The 17,169-nt window shown below is 45.8% G+C and overlaps 1 protein-coding gene across 1 annotated transcript; it reads left to right on the forward strand.

Annotated features, from left to right (window-relative positions):
• Positions 1-3,831: 3,831 nt before the first annotated feature.
• On the forward strand, positions 3,832-16,139 carry LOC149340765 (heat shock 70 kDa protein 1A-like). The gene is made up of 7 exons (XM_089551177.1): positions 3,832-4,042; positions 5,211-5,566; positions 6,816-7,096; positions 11,679-12,159; positions 12,968-13,288; positions 14,471-14,584; positions 16,026-16,139. Exons 1-7 carry the CDS (start codon positions 3,838-3,840, stop codon positions 16,137-16,139), a joined length of 1,872 nt encoding a protein of 623 aa, XP_089407303.1. The 5' UTR covers positions 3,832-3,837.
• Positions 16,140-17,169: the final 1,030 nt, after the last annotated feature.

Raw genomic sequence — 17,169 nt, forward strand, 5'->3', positions numbered from 1 at the left:
GCCCATGGCGCTGGGGCCCAACGATTGTTGACTATATCGAAGAGTTACGGGCTCTGACAGGGTTGCTTTGCCTGCCGGCTTCTCGAAAAGGCATGTATTTTTAACTTGGTGCAGCTAGAATTGGTTGGGCCATGGTGCTGAAGGTAGCTGTATTTTCGAAATTCTAAAAACTGATATGAATATTACTTGCGATAATCGAGACTACACACGTTTCTCAGTAAGCGAGGAGACTAAGAGTAATAAATACAAAGTTAACTGTGCAGTATTAGTTAGCCAGCCTACTGTTTAGCACGTCTCGGCTGTATTATGAGTCGCTACACCACTGACAATGCTACGCAGAAAAAAGCCCTTTTCTGATTCAAAACTAAATTTTATTTATTGCACAATACCTTCTTTGTATTTTGTGTTGTGTTGTGTTTAATGGCACATAGGCAGCTAAGGCCATCATACGCCAAGCACACCTTCTGTGTATAACAATAACAAGTACTTTTCTACGAGTACTACTAAGTGAGTGCGAAATTTTACACCGGCAGTTTAAGTAAGCGGTTTTGTGCACAAGAATTTTTCGTTGTCTTCGCGCCTGTTGCCTTTCAAATCATTCCGAAGCTTTGTGTCATGGAATCCTGCCTAAAGTCTACAGCTTATTTAAACCCATCAAACAGTTATTTCCAACACACTCCTCTTTCGCCATGCAATCAAAAACTGTTAGTGGATTTAGAGGTTGTGGGTGTTCTTAACAGGATTGAGGCTCGTTTTAGCGGTGGAATTCGTCATGATTTTTCTGAGGCCTGTCAAAGCTTTCATTTCCTTTCGCAACCCCTGATCGCCCAAATCTTCAGACGAAGTGATGAGAGAAACCAACTAAGGCTTGGCTCTCAATATCTGGCGATTCTCCCTACCTCCGAGAATAAAGGCGCCCTTTTCGCTCTCGTCCTTCCGGCGTGGAAGCCACCATCCTGAGAGATTCCGGCTTCTGTGTCGCGAAGTGGTCGTGCATTCCCCACGGTACTCTTCAATGGCAGCTTACGCGAAAGCGCGAAGTTCATCGACTAACTGCGGAAACTAGGAACTGCGAAGGCATCTAGAGCATCTCAACTATGCGGCTTACTTAACAGCGCACAACGATAGGCTCGTAGCTACAGTGAAAGAGGGGCCAGAATTAGGCTTGAGGCGCAATGTGCCTACGCGTGTGGTAATGTATGGGCCCTGGCGTATGTGTGCGTGCAAGCGTGGGTTCGTACTAGTGAGCGAGAGCAAGCAAGTAAACGCGTATACCAGTGATGGTGAGGGAGAGTGAGTCAGTAAACGGAAGCGAGCAGCATAGCGAGCTAGTTAGCAGTAGTCAGCGAGCGAGAAGGAGGGAAGCGTAGGCGGTCATAAATCTCTAATTTAGCTGGAAGGAAGTGGCCTCACCAGGCGGGAGTGTTCACACTGGCGGGGGAAGTGACGTCTTCATACCAGAAGTGACGTAACTTCCGGTAAAGGCATAAACAGCAGCTAATGCTGCCGCATTGTTAATACGCAATGAAATTTTGTTTCCCTGGGAATTTTTTTAGTGAGTGAGTGACAGCGAGTGAGTCAGCAATAATTAGCAGCCAAGTAAGCAAGAGCGTAAAGAGAAATTAATAGAGAGTGAGAAAGTAGAGTACGCGGGCAAAAGTGAGCAATAGTGTGTAAAAGTGAGCAGTGTAGTGGCTGTGACTGGTTTAATGAGAGGACAGCAAGGAGTAAATGAGCGGCTTTAAGGGCGGAGAACTGAATAGGCTGGCTGCTGTTACAAGCATTTTCTGCTGGAACTCATTCTCGCAGAAAATTCCCTTTGCGAAGCGTTCCATACGATGTGTTCCACAATTTCACACGTTCTCAAATGGGAACCATATGAAGCGTACTGATTCGATACGCACTGTACGGGCTACGCATATAAAAACATACGGATACCATATTTCATCATGCACGCAATATAGAAAGCATATAAAAAGTATACGGAAGGAATTTGAAAACGATATGGCGAAGATGTGGAGAGCATTGAAATTTTCATATATTGTTCTCTATCACATGGACTATGTATTCCTACGGCTCCATGTGAGTGCCTCATATGGAACATCTCAGCAGGGAAACAGCAGCCGCGATTTTAACAACCTGGAATTGATTCTCAATACTGACGCAAGAAGATGAAGAGCTTTTTTGTTGATGGCATTCGTAGATGCGACACATGATCTAATCGAAAACAGCACGAACGAATTTACTGTGCTGGCGAACACTAAGCAGACGTCTGGGGCCTTGTCATGGGGATTAGAATGCAGAATCATTTCTTGGAATTCAGCAACGTCTGTACCATGAAAACAAACTCGCGGTAAGATACACAGCTTCCATATATCCGCGCCTTCCGGTATCATCGCAAGGAGGCGAGGATGTTGTTCTTGCCTATCGAAAATATGTAAAAAATGCCTAAAATTTGCACAGCGAAGAACCTGCACCCTAATAATAATAATACAGGTGAACGAACTCACGTCATGGTGTGCCAATAAGAATTTCGGATTGCCTATGGGTCGGGTAATCCGCGATCGAGCGAAAGAACACTGTCTAGCTACCACTTACGTCAGCGTAAGGTACTGCTTTCATTGCTAGTGAGTGGGCGAAGTAAATAAGGCATTTTAGCTTGAGCATTGAAAAATGGCCTCCAAAGTTTTCCAGGACGGAATACCTGAAACTTAGGCTTGAAATGCTGTAATCAGATTTCATTCTTTTAGCACACTTGACTGCTTCTTTGTACTGTATCTCTGACAGTTGTCTGTGGAAGCGCGTATCTCCAAATTTTTGGAACAGCGAAATTCGCTCACACTTCATAGCTTTTTTCTAGACGTTGGTATTGATTTAAAGAAAGAAGAAATGAAAGAAATGGGGCAAAACATTTTTACCAGTTCTTTCACCAGAGCGGCCACACTATTGCTTTCTCTAACATGCTTGTTGCAAAGGACGCATTTTCTTTTTCAATATATATTGCGTAAACACATTTCAAGTGTACAATTCGAGAGTTTTTTACTATTCCATGAAACTTAATATAACTCAGCTCAGCCAATCCTCATAGTCTCTTAAGAATTTCCGCGTTGTGATTATGAGCTTTAATGGCTCGAGGGCAACTTTGGTTGAAGAGTGACGTATCACAAGGTGTTTTTGTCTACGCAATTCGGGTTAAAACCTTGTTTTTCAAACATTTCACCCCAGAAAAATCGAAAACCAGGGAAGCGGAAAATTTATACTCATTGGAATCTGGTGAGCACCTGGTGGCTCTGGAGATTGAATAATGCACCTGCCGCATGCAAGACGAATGCTCGAACCCCATTCTTCACGCCCACTTCTTCCTCTTGATTTTTACTAGGATGTCATTAACCCGAGTTTGTTCCCTCACCCAATCTGCCCTCTTCCCGCCTTTTAACGTTACACCTATCACTTTTGTGTGCATAGCTCGCTGCGCTGTCCTCAATTTAAGTTCAACTCCTTTCATTAGCCTCCACGTTTCTGACCCATAGGTGAGTGCCGGTAAGATACAGTTTATATACTTTTCTCTTAAGAAATATTGGTTTGTGACTAACTACGAAGGTACTTCAGCCACAGCGGTTAGTCCTTTTGGGGACAAACTCTGTTGCTACAGCCATCAGTTTCTCAAGCACCAACCATCAGTGAAAAGGGCGAGAAAGCTGCAAATGGACATCAGCCACAGATAGTTTCGCCAGGGACTAACCGTTCCAGGCGTGGACTAAGCGCTGCCAGTTAGTCCCATCCTGCCCGCTTTTTTTTTCGTACACGGCAGGTCGGCGGCGGCCCGGCAGCGGCGCGATGGCGACGGCACCGGCGATCGGCATCGACCTGGGCACCACGTACTCGTGCGTGGGCGTGTTCCGCCAGGGCAAGGTGGAGATCATCGCCAACGAGCAGGGCAACCGCACCACACCCAGCTACGTCGCGTTCACCGAACACGAGCGCCTCATCGGCGAGGCGGCCAAGAACCAGGCGGCGCTTAACCCAGCAAACACCGTCTTCGGTGGGCCCATTGTACTCCTTTTTCTAAGATGTCGCCCATGAACTTGTAGTAACTACACATATTTTTGTAGTAACAATATAATTTTGTGAGTTTCTAGTTACAACAGAATTTTGCGTAGTTAGTATAAAACAGTTCTTTAGAACAACAGGCTGGAGGAAAGCACCACATAAAGTAACTACAGTTGTACACAAGACCATTACAAATTTTCAGAAGCAGTTACGACAAAACAACAAAACATTTTGCCCTTTTGTTGGCATGGTTTTGTCGTTTTTTACAGCCTGAGGTAACTACAACGTTGAAGGGAGACGCAGCCAAAAAGCCAAAATAGAGGCTTCACTAGAAGAGCTTACTTGCAGGCCAGTTGTGGCAGAAAATATATTTGCATTTCTCAACATTGACAAAGTAAAATATAATACTAGTAACAGAGGAAAGATTTTACGAATATGACAACGATTTCAAACATTTTGAAGTATATGTAAAAAAATACAATTTCGAACACTTATATTCCAGCCTAAACGGCACATAAAGGACCAGGAACAAGCTCAAAGAACGTATTCACACACAATGTACGTCAGATTAGACGAAAAAAAAATATATATTGCATTTCCTTGTCCCCATTGATTCAGAACAAATTTTCACCTAGAAAGTGTGCATTACAACAAATAAACAGCGCCGATGTTTGTAATTCACGATTTTCGTTAAATGGGACGGTTTCTTCCGGAAACTTCACGACGTTAAAACAGTTCTGAAGTGGAATGTTTGTAATCAATTAGCGAATAAAAGAATGTACATCGATTCTGAAAGAAAACTTGCTGGCTTGTTTTAAACCGAGTTGCTGTTATGCGCAAAACACGCGAAGAAGGCTTTGTGTGCAAGACTATACTGTTTCACTACTTCTAGATCATGAGAGTGTCCCCCTCGGAATTCTTAGCCTGCATATTAATCATGCACCCACAGAAGTCTAGTGCGCACTGTTAATTTTTGTCATAACCGTCCATGATCACGAATATGTCGTGACATTCTCACAAGTAATCCTTCGTTTATTTTGCTCCAAGTGTTTTCTTGTTAATCAATTCACAGTAATGAATGAAAAAGTGATCAGGGAAGTCTGATCTATTGCACGAGCCCCGGAATCGCTGAAAGTATGCCCTACGCTCTTCTCCGGCAGATGCGAAGCGGCTGATCGGACGGAACTTCAACGACCCTGCCCTTCAGAATGACATGAAGCACTGGCCCTTCAAGGTGATTAACGAGGACAACAAACCCCGGGTTCAAGTCACGTACCGCGGCGACACCAAGGTGTTCCACCCCGAAGAAATCTCCTCCATGATACTCTACAAGATGAAGGAGAGCGCAGAGGCCTACCTCGGCGCGCCGGTCAAGAAGGCGGTCATCACCGTGCCGGCCTACTTCAACGACTCCCAGCGACAGGCGACCAAGGACGCCGGCGCCATTGCCGGCCTCGATGTCCTGCGCATCGTCAACGAACCCACAGCGGCCGCAATCGCATACGGGCTCGACAAGGTTTGCTGATTCTGCGCAAAGAATGAGGGGGAGATGAATGACGGGCGCTTACGTCACCGCAGTTCTTCCTGTTTCACTAAGAAATATGTCTGAACAATTCGCTCATCAGTTCCGGTTGTGCAGTTCACGCATAGCCGGAGCTTTGGTCAGGACTAGACTATGATGCTATCCTCTTTGTATTTCACGATCTACTAGCACTTGCAAGCGCCAACCACGCGGCAGTTTCACTTGAGAGAAGTCTTGTGAAATCAACTTCAGATCTCATTCCTACCGCTGCTACCTTAAGATACGTTGCCATAACATTTTTGCTTTATTTTACCACATGTCGGCCATGTCATTTCAACAGATTGTATAGCGAGTAACTGAACAAATTTAAATTATTTCTGAAAGGACCCACGAAGGTTTCTCCCGCTTCGCGGCAGCGAAGACCTACCTGGGTCACTCTAGCACATAGTGCATACATGCGGGATTATCTCATTAGTAGCCTCGCAATGGGCAGCTCACCGAACCAGGCACCATCTGTTACTTAGCGGTAAACAATGCCAAGGCTTAATTTAAATATTTTACTCGGATGGTCAAATTTTCTGAGAAGAAATAACGCCATAATCATTGGAGAAAATCGTTCATACAGTTAAACTTCGCCTGAATTCAATCTAGCAAAAATCGATTCTATAGCTTTTTCTGGCTGTTTTGATGCTTCTCCGGAAGCAAGACACGGATTTATTGTGAGAAAATAGACTTAAAAATTTGCTTTCGAATCGATTCAAACTCGCGGCGTCTACCCCGAAAAGGACTGTGGTCACTATTATTGAGTGAATGATGGTGTAACCTAGCCTTTCGGGTCTGCTCGAGCAGCGGTGGTTGTTTCGCGTTAGAAAAAGAGCCGAACAGATAACCATGCAACTGGCAAGCGGTCTGTGCGCATGCGCCTGCTCTCGTCCATTTTTTCACTGCGGCCCTGCTTAGGGAGTGAGTGACCGGCTGGTCGACGCTCTCGTGACATTGCCGAAGAAAATTTAGAGCTTTAACCAGCTTTCCATTCGTAGTTTGAAATAAAATCTGGATGGAGCAATTGATGTTGGCTATCCGGAACACATCAGCTGCATTTGTCTCCAACTACGTATACTAACGAGTCATATTTAGTGCACCGAGTGGCCGTGCGTAGGCAGGTGTAGAAGCACTGACGAAAGCAGAGACGAGAGGCACCCGCTTGAAGAGGATGACGAGCCTCGATCCCGCGCATGCGCAGACGGATGACAAGGAGCGCAACGTGATCATCTTCGACCTTGGCGGCGGCACTTTCGACGTGTCCGTGCTGGCCATCGAGAAGGGCACGTTCCAGGTCAAGGCCACGGCAGGGGACACGCACTTGGGCGGCGAGGACTTCGACAGTCGCATGGTGTCCTTCCTGTCCCAGGAGTTCATGCGTAAGCACAAGAAGAAGATTGACAACGACAAGAAGGCCCTTCGCCGCCTGCGCACGGCCTGCGAGAAGGCTAAGCGCACGTTGTCGTCATGTACGCAAGCCAGGTGAGTTCTGAGCTCCTTCCGGCGACACAGGGAACCCTGACAGTAAAGCATAGCTAATACAGTCACTGACTCCAGTTCCGCAAACGGCTGTAAACAGGTCAATCCGCTGCCTCATATTTCAGCAACCTTACCCTCGGCTTTGGAGATAAACGCTGTGGTGCAGTTGGCCAGCACACTAATTCGGGCCTAGGCAGCGATTAATAGTTTTCCGTGTTTTTAGTCGTTTTCGGTTTGCGTTCTTCAGCCACACAGTGATTCAATATTGTTTTTTTTTTTAGTGAATGCTGCAGATTTTGCGGTCATTCCTGGAATGGAAGCGTACGTTACATAGCCCTAAGTGAATTGCGCTCTATTAGAAATAAATGCATCCACAAGCAATGATACCAGCTGGCTGTATTAAATAAGGCAGAGAACAGGCTCGTGGTCAATTAAGAAAGTAAATCGCACAAAATACATAGCGCAGTCATTGCATCGCATGTTCCGTTCTCTAACGGACGAAATTGAGCCCGGCTAGAGCGAGATAGGCGAGATCGATTTACCTGGACAAACAAAGAAATAAATTTATTTCCCGAGCCCAGTGTACCTCTCCACTCCTAGCACGCCATGGACGTCATGGGCGCACTAGATTAGCAGCAAAAGTAAGAAAATTCCGAGTTGCTTTGTTGGTGACGCGAGCCAGCTCATCCAAGGAGTAGAACTCAAGAGAATGAAAGACGACAAAGACCCCAATAGAATGTCACCGCGCGCTTGCCTCCTTCTGTGATCACCCTTTCCTTTCCTTTGTACTTGTTTCTCGCATGTACACAGAACTCCGATAAGAAATGGTCCCGCTCTAGCCGGCGTGTCTCGTCCTGCTGCGCACTATTTCTGCAATTATTTTTTATTCCTTTTTTTTTTGTCTAGAGTGGGACAAGCTTCCTCTGTATATCCCCAATTCTGTGCTGTCATCGCCGGCATAGGGCAGCTAAGTGGTGCGGGCTGGTCTAAATATTTGCCGATGTATGTTTTCTGCAATAGGGCCGCCGCGGTGGCTCAGTGACTATGGTGCTCGGCTGCTGGCCCAAAAGACGCGGGTTCGATCCCGGCCGCGGCGGCTAGAATTTCTTTGGAGGAGAAATTCTAGAGGCCCGTGTGCTGTGCGATGTCAGTGCACGTTAAAGAACCCCAGGTGGTCGAAATTTCCGGAGCCCTCCCTACGGCGTCTCTCATAGCCTCAGTCGCTTTGGGACGTTAAACCCCACAAAATTAAAACCAAACCGTTTTCTGCAATAGGGATGCTTAACGTCTAATGATTTTCAAGTGGCACATGAACCCTTTCAGCACCTGTAAAAAACTCCCTAAATTTTATCCCCTTTCTTCGTGGGATTTGAGACGAAAATTCATATCCATGCCTGAGGAGTTTGATAACGTACTATCAGCAACGAAAAAAACGCGAACAAGGAAAATTAATTGCCAATACAAAAACGCCATCATATTAGTTCCTGGAGAGGAAATATAAGTAAGGTTTATTAACACTTCTAAAGGACAGTCTTCGCGCATTTCGAAGTGAAATTACCCTTCACTAGTGTGGAGGTTCCCCCGCTAAGAACTTCTAAATTTGCTGTTCGGGGTTCGATTGTCTTCGCGTTTCATTCGTTACTGATACTACGTATCTTCTGACGGTTGACGGTGTGTTCCATTAATGACATAAATACCGCATTACCCTACTTACGCATTGTCTTGAAATCGAAGCTTTTAGCTTAGTCCTAGTCATACACACCGCTCCTGTAGCGAAACCATTAGCGTTCTCCAAGTCGCAATGTAATGCAGCCAATTTTAGATAAACGCTCTCGATACGTTCCAGGGCGATGCCATTAGTACCTATTAGGGAGACACTCGTCTCTCCCTACGACTTTACGACGGAGCATAGGTTAGGGATCGTAGAAAAGATACATTCACCACTCCTCTATGTTTGCGCACGCGGATATCTGGCATACGTCTCGCGTCTTGATATCTTCTTTTTATTTTTTTATAGTACTCCTTTTTTGTTATTATCCATATTCTTTCTCAACACCACTTAAGCGGTGACACTGGCCATGCTCTTCTAATTACGCCCCATTTCGGCTAAGCACATGTGAGTGCCTGTTTGTTTGGCAGGAAAAGCAACGTTTAAATACGTCATCGAAACACATAAGCCTAATTCGCAATAAGCAGCATCACTGCGACAGCCGCATTTTTCTCTAGCTCGAAGGATAGGTTCTTAAAAACTATCCTCCCGCATGTTTTAAGACGTACGAAGAACAGCAGGTGAAAGCTATTGTTAGACGGTGCTTATGCGACAAAGAGGAGTCAAAGCGACCAGTTAATTTCCGCCGTTATTCTCTCAGTTCAATAAACACTACCACAAATGTCCCACTCAGTGCATTTGCGTGCATTTTTATGTTTTAAGCATGGAGACGATCGTATTTTTCGACTACTATATTTTAGAATTTTCGTAGTACTGCGATGTTCTTAGGTATCTCTCTCCAAATTTAACACTTAGTACGGATCATTACGCAAGCAGTAAGTGAAGAGCGGAACAGAAATCTTCCCGGGCGTGAAGCCGATGTTTGCGGAGGGCGTTTTGCGAGATGTAGGATTTTTGCACAAGTATTAACTGTTCTGCGTAAGTAATTGTTGGAAATGGTTAGGAATCCGCTTTTTTCACAAGATGTGACGCCCTCTGGTTACTGACGAAAATTCGCCTCCTACAGAGTGTAAACACAACACACTCTGGAGACGCAGGCGCGATCGGTTCCACTAGGCGCTATCCGCGCCTGCGAAGTGGCAAGTGTGTGCTTGACAGCTGCCGCCACCTGTCGCATGCGCCTGTCACTAAAATGAACTGCGCATGCGCAATAGGCAATAGAGCAGGTGGTTTTCAACGAGTGCAGCTGAACGACAAGAGGCGCCCATGCGCAGAGCGGCCTTGTGAAAAACGTGGATTTAGAGGCGAATATATGCAACACGGACATACTACGAACATTGTACGAGATGAAACAGTTTAGCAGTACGACTGTCTACAAGTTCATGATGAAAATTTCTGGGCGCGAACAAACAAAGGACAGCGAAGAAACCACGAATTACGAACCATGAACAACCTACAACTAGCCCAGCTTTCCATTCTGTTGTCTACAAGTTACCACTTTAAGCATGCAGCCAAGCGGTTACGTCCATCATGTTAATTAACTGATATTTAATAATTATGACCTTCAGGATGACGACTGACCTTTCCTGTTGTGTCCACCTGGTCGCGAAGCCCGCGTTTAAATACGACTTTCTTGTACTGCTCGAAGTTTGCTATTAAAATTTTTAGAAAATCTACAAGAAATTCTTTATAAGATACACGTTGCGGGTTACGTCAGTAGAAACAGCGGGAAGTATCAAAAGCAAACCTTTAAGCTAGAGTACCGCATGGGCTCAAGAAATAGCACCACCATTTGATATTAAACAAATAATGCACTGCGCTAATCCTGACCTCCGTTGCACAGCCAAAACTGCGGTACCAATACATTTCGTGGTTAATATTGCCTCACACAATAACCTACTTGTGTCTGTACAGCTGGAAGAGTCGATGAACCGCTCATTCGCAACAAATTGCTGAGCGCTCTTTAGGAGTAAACATTTATAGCCCGCATCGAAATGCCTTGCCGTCTGGTACCAAACATAGAAACAGGTGATGTCATAATTCCAAAATCAGCATTTTAGTGTTTTAGGCGCCTTTATTTAAGGATATATTGTATTATTCGGCGTCAAAATTGTATTTCAGGCATTATGTAAAATAGCTTAGAGCCGACTATATACGTTATTCTGCGCGTCGATTCTGAACAGCACCAGGGATCTCACGCCCGCGTAACGTGACTAATTTCCAGCACTTCCAATGACTATATCTATATTACAATTGTCGCTCTTAACCAAAATAAAAACTCACGTAACTGCCGCCTCAATTGTATTTTAGATGTCACAGCGCCAGTAGTGGCCCCATCTCCATCCCTTTGCACAACGCTACGAGAATGCCCGCTCCAATACTTCCGTTTCCCGCTGTCACGTGACTCGATCCGCAGAGCAAATAGTTCACAGGTATTCGGTTACTGCATAATTACGGTGCTCCCAATGATACAACTGTGACTACATTAGCCCCCAAGAAAATTCAGTATACTGCCCTCGCAGTCAATATTCCTTATCGACTTTTTTGAGCCTCACTGTCCACGTTTTCGTCGACAGTAGTATCTCTACCACCACCGCGCATTGCGTTCGCCCGATGCAGCCACAGGATGCTCTGAACCATGAGCATCGTCTCTGCATCGTGTGGCTGTAGGTAATTATGACGCCATGACGCGTGCTCGCGAATAAAAACCTTCTCGGGTAGATCGCGGGACGTTTTTTCTATTTCTGTTATGATCGCTTCCAGAGTCTTAATATCCCGAAAACCCTCATTTACCACGCTGTCGCTGTAAGAACCGTCTAGCATATAAATAATATCTTTCAACTCTAAGCCTGGGCTTTCCGCTGACGTCTTTCATTTCTATCTTGTGTTTTCTTCTTCTCCATGACACAACCAAAGCATCGAAATTGACTCGTTGTTCGAGGGCATCGACTTCTACACTTCAATCTCGAGGGCGCGGTTCGAGGAACTAAACTCAGACTTGTTCCGGTCTACCATGGACCCTCTGGAGCGCTGCCTAACCGACGCCAAGGTGGCCAAGACAGATATCCACGACGTCGTCATGGTGGGCGGCTCCACCCGTATTCCCAAGATACAGAAGTTGCTTCAAGATTTCTTCAACGGCAAGGAGCTGAACAAGTCTATCAACCCTGACGAGGCAGTGGCTTATGGCGCCGCTGTCCAGGCGGCCATCCTTACAGACGGCAAGGCGGTCGAGGTGCAAGACCTGCTGCTCCTCGACGTCACCCCTCTCTCCCTGGGAATCGAAACTGCGGGTGGAGTGATGACAGTGCTCATAATGCGCAACACCACCATACCCATCAAGAAAACGCGCATCTTCACAACCTACACGGATGATCAGCAGAGCGTGCTCATACAGGTATGAGATGCACATGACTCCTGGTATGAGTCTTGCTCCTGCAGGAGACGCGAACTTTTTTTTGCGCCAGGAATTTCGTGTTGTTATCTGGCTCAACCTCAATAACGTCTCAGCTCCAAGCTCTCTCGGACAGCAATAGAGAACGTAGTGCTTTTTTCGGCGTACACTGCAGATATGAATACTGCATGCGTCACTGGCTAAGCAGGGGATTAAAATTATAAACTTTATTAAAGGAGCTCTGAAATAAAAAAAAGATAGAGAAATAGTAGATTATTGGTAGTAATAAACTTCTGCAGCTGTTTCAGCAGCCGTTTCTTTTCTACATCCGCTTTTTCTTTTTTACACCGTATGTGGCTGTTCCAACTAGACAACCCAGCATGTACTGATTACTTCAGACCTGAAATGCGCGCTTTCCATAACAAAGAATTAATAGGTGCGGAATGCGTCGGGGAGATCTCAATATGGCGTCTCTACTAAGTCTTCGCACCAGATTACAGTTTGATAAGAAAGCCTGAAATCAGGTAATGTAATGGCTTGCAGTGCCAAGGACTCCTCCTCTTTTTTTTTACTAAATTCCCTTTCCCTTTAATTTATTTGGCTAAACTGTATTCTCTCTCCAAGCCTTCTATTTTCTAGAAGTGCGGAACGCCAATGGGCTTCTCGACACTTTTTGTGCGCTTGGCTCAGAAACGTAAACAAAACATCGTAACCTCCACTCCTTGTTTTCCATATGATCCGATTTTGTGTTGCTTTGAGTCTATTCTTACGAAATTCACGTCTTCGTACTAATCGAGTGCTGCGGATGCAGGTATTTGAGGGGGAACGTGCTCTCACCAAGGACAACAACCTTCTGGGAAAGTTTGTTCTCAAGGGCATTCCGCCGGCGCCGCGGGGCGTCCCACAAATCGAGGTGACCTTTGACCTCAGCGCCGACGGCATTCTGAACGCGACTGCCGTAGAGAAGAGTGTGGGCAAGCCCAAGAGCATCACCATCACCAACGACAAGGGCCGGCTGACGAGCGACCAGATCCAGAAGATGATCAAGGACAGCGAGAACTACAAGGAGCAGGACACCGTCGAGAGGAACCGCATCGCTGCGCGGAACGCTCTGGAGGGATACCTATTTCAGGTGACTAGCTGTCATTTGTGATACTGTGCCATCATCAGGATCATCAGTTAATCAGGATAATCATGATCAGTGTTACAGCATACTCCGGTGTGCTGTTGATGAAACTTTGGAACACTAAAGAAAGAGAACAAAAACAAGGACAGTAGACTAAGCCTAAGAACCACACATACAGAGCTGTGTGCTGTATGTTTGGTTTTTAGAAGTTACCAAGTTTGATTTTTAGAAGTTACCGTTCACTGCGGGACAAAGGCGTGTCGATCCCACACTGATCTCTGATTATTCCTATTCTGCACACCTTTACCGGATCTACCCCTATCAGCGATTGCCTTGTTGATTATCTCAAGTCGGTTCCACTATGAGAAAACCGTCTGAAGTACCTTTTCTTGAGATTTTCTTGAGATGCCATGCCATAAGTACATTCGCTGGTAGGTAGAATAAGAGAATAAGATTGTGATATGGTAATACTGCAGTTAAATGCAGTCAGATGCTGCGCGAATATGTAGGGACTGATCGCCTATTTTTCCTTCGCGCTGCAAAATCTGAAATTGGCTTCCTCGTTTGCGTTCCCGCGTTCATAGAAAATCAGTAGTGCGTATCGAGTCACCAGTATCACCGTGGTAATGTTAATTGCTGACATCAATGTGGCGCATGATGGCAGCCGCATAAACTTAAAATATTTCCCAAAATTCCTGGACTTCCCCTCAAATGATGCTTCAAAAGGTACAGAGACGAGAGACGTGGCACATTTTAGAGCGTTTGCTGTCGCCTTCAGTGGAACTGAGGCCTTGTGTGGTAGCTCATAACAATGAGGAAAAGCACGATTCGCAAATGTTAGGGAAAGCGCCATGAAAGATCTCTTCACTCATCACTACATCACGTAGACGTAAGATCACTCTTTCTTTCTCCGAGCATTCATGATTGCCCCAGGCTGCCATAAGACGCTTTTTCTTAACTAGAGTTTTTTTTTTTTTAACTATCGTACTGTAAAAGGTTCACAATTCTTACGAGCCTGCTTAAAAGCAGCGGCTTGTGTCAGCTCGTCAGTGTCTGCGCCGCTTTGTTGCGCCTTATTAGTAGTGGCGCCTTTGGCTAAAGCTTCTGTCCGTATAGCAAACATTCACTGAATCGTGAAGCGAGAAGGTATAGTGAAGAGCTGTGTTTATAGGGCTTCTTATTTCGCAGGTGCGTACCAAGATCAAGGACGATCCGTCCGTCAAGACAACGCTCACACAAGGCGAAATGGACGGAGCGCTCAAGAAAGTGGACGAGCTGGAAGGCTGGCTTGAAATGAACGCGGTAAGCCGATTAAGGATATCTTTTTTTTTATTCTTTCTTACTTCTTCATGTTTCAGAAGCAAGCTTGCTGTTCTACTGCATGTATTATTTTTCGAACAGCGTAACAAGTTCCTGACCACATATTGAACACAGAACTAATACGGATAGAATGCAATGGACTAGCACTAAATTTAATTTAGAGGCTAAAGATAAAATGAAACATACTGGCCACATATTGAACACAAGACTAATATGGATAGAATGCAATGGAGAGCCCTAAATTTAATTTAGAGGTTTAAGAAAGGTCACCGTGTTGTCTATACTGTAGACGTATGCGTCGCCACTGGCTCAACGCTTAATGGTGAGTGAGACATCAGGCAATAATCATATAACAGAAAATTAAATAAAAGCGCCCTTCAACTAAATATGTACAGCTTACAGCAGCGCACGTCCTCTTGGAGTTTTGAAGCGCATAGCTTTAACTCAAGAGGCAATAAATCTGGCTTCGGGTAGAAACACCGCTGCTTTGTACAGGGCGAATAAAGAGGCGCAGTTCGCGCACGTGTCTTGTCCACGCATCTGTGCTTCTCATATTTGTCTGAGAGAGTTGCGTCTACTTCATTCTCTTATTTCAGGGCTTTTAGACTGCGGCGAGGAATCCGGTGTCGCGATCCACTGCTCTTTGGTACTGGTCGGGCCCATTCAGGATGTTTTCGTTGAGAAACGATGTGATAAAGCCCCGAGAGAGGCCGTGGGTTCAGAGGCAGTGCATAACAGAACCATGACAACGCCTACCAACGTCATAGATTAATGCTAAGAATTGTGATGTTGTTTGGAAAAGAAAAAGCAAGCTTTTTATTCTTTTTTATAGGCGCTTTACACGAGGCCCTGTGGAGTTTTTTTAGCTTGGGCGAAGATGTAGGCGCCCCGCCTAAAAAATAAGAAAGCTAGAAGCCACACGTTTTCATCCAGAGTAACTGCCTACGCAGCACGACCAGATTTCTTGCGGCGGTTGAAATAAAAGTAAATCCTCGTAGACGAGTACATTTGAGAGCCTGCAGTCACGTGTATTACGCGATAACATCAGAGATGCAGGTCCCCGCAAACACCGCTGCTGTCACACTTTGCCACCTGCCAATATTGGTACGAAGTAGAGCGAGCTGCGATCTGACACCTGCCATAGTTTGCAGGTGGCAAAAGGGTGAGAGGGAAATCCCGCTCTCCACTTATATGGTATGTGTGGTAATGCTAGGGAGCTCACAACTTATGCTATGGCATTGTCACAGGTAATGGCGGTTAAATCTCCTAGATTCTGCCTCATTGTATTCCGTACAAAATACATATGCATCGTGAAAAGAACGTATGCGCCGTTACGGCTGCCGTACTCAGTCTAAAACGACCGGCTAAGCGGCAAGCCCTAATTTCTACGTCTCGGCCGTTCGCTCTTTGATTTTTTTTGCAGAAATCTACAAGGGACGAGTTTGAGAACAAAAAGAAGGAACTGGAAAAATTATGGGACCCACTCGTGTTGCGCGTCTATGCCAGCACCCAGGGAGGCAACATATCATCCGGCTAGACCACCGGAGGAAAAGCGTTCGCGTTTTTTATACTCGTCAATAAATACACTGCCGTGCAACGTGGTATTCAGAGGCACATCACCGTCACGCCGAGTGCCTAGCGTATCCTGTACAATGAATCCTGTATGCTGACAACTTTTTGTGCTCAGCGTCCTCAATACTGGAATTATTGTTTTACAAGCAGCAACCCCATGCTTAATCAGCGGTGATGGCGCGTTAAGCTACTCAGCGCGAGGTTGCAGGTTCGATATCTGCCGGGGGCGATTGCGTTTTCATTTTTTCAATGGGTTTCCTTTAGAACGGGAACAAAGATATTGGCATCCACTTTGTCTTTGATGCAAAGCATGATGCCAGCGGTCGCTCTCATCACCGTACGCAAATATCCATGATCCCTTCTAGCACCGCGGACGCCCGGCGGGCGTTCATTCTTCAGAATTATTGTTTGCACTGCTGCGCGCGCCACCACATTTTTTTCATCTGTGAACTTTCCGCTTTCCGCTCGAGTTCCTGCTCTTCTTTGGTGCGTTAAGATTAGCACACATTTCGGTCATCCGCCCGTCACCGTTTCTGCAGCCGTTCATTCCTTGAATTCAATGCTACCTTTGTTGGCATCATGCATGTCCTTTCATTCACACCACACTATTTGCGCTGCATTCACGGTTTTCGGGGTCAAAACAACGCGTGCCCAAACGTCCACATTCGACTGTGCAGCGAAGCTAAAGACAGATCGTCGCATAGAATTCCTTACCTCACGGTAGCGCCCGGGGGAACGAACTTTTCCCCCTTGGTCTGGCTGCGTGAAGGGACTGTTCGATCGTGACTCGGCAAAACCTTCGCTGAAACGCTACTGTCACCGCATTTCTTGATATTTTACTTTTGTGCTGAGCCGGTTGGTTGGTTGGTTGCGACTGAGAGAAGAATGAAAAGGAAAGTCCACGGGCCTGCCAACTGGCTCAAGCCGAGCCACCACCGCTGCCACGTGCAGATAGAAGAGAGTTGAAAGATAAGAGGAAAGAGCAAAAGAGAGTA

Source organism: Amblyomma mixtum, chromosome 6 (genome assembly GCF_055824585.1).
Source record: "Amblyomma mixtum isolate Tamu chromosome 6, ASM5582458v1, whole genome shotgun sequence".
Lineage (NCBI taxonomy): Eukaryota > Metazoa > Arthropoda > Arachnida > Ixodida > Ixodidae > Amblyomma > Amblyomma mixtum.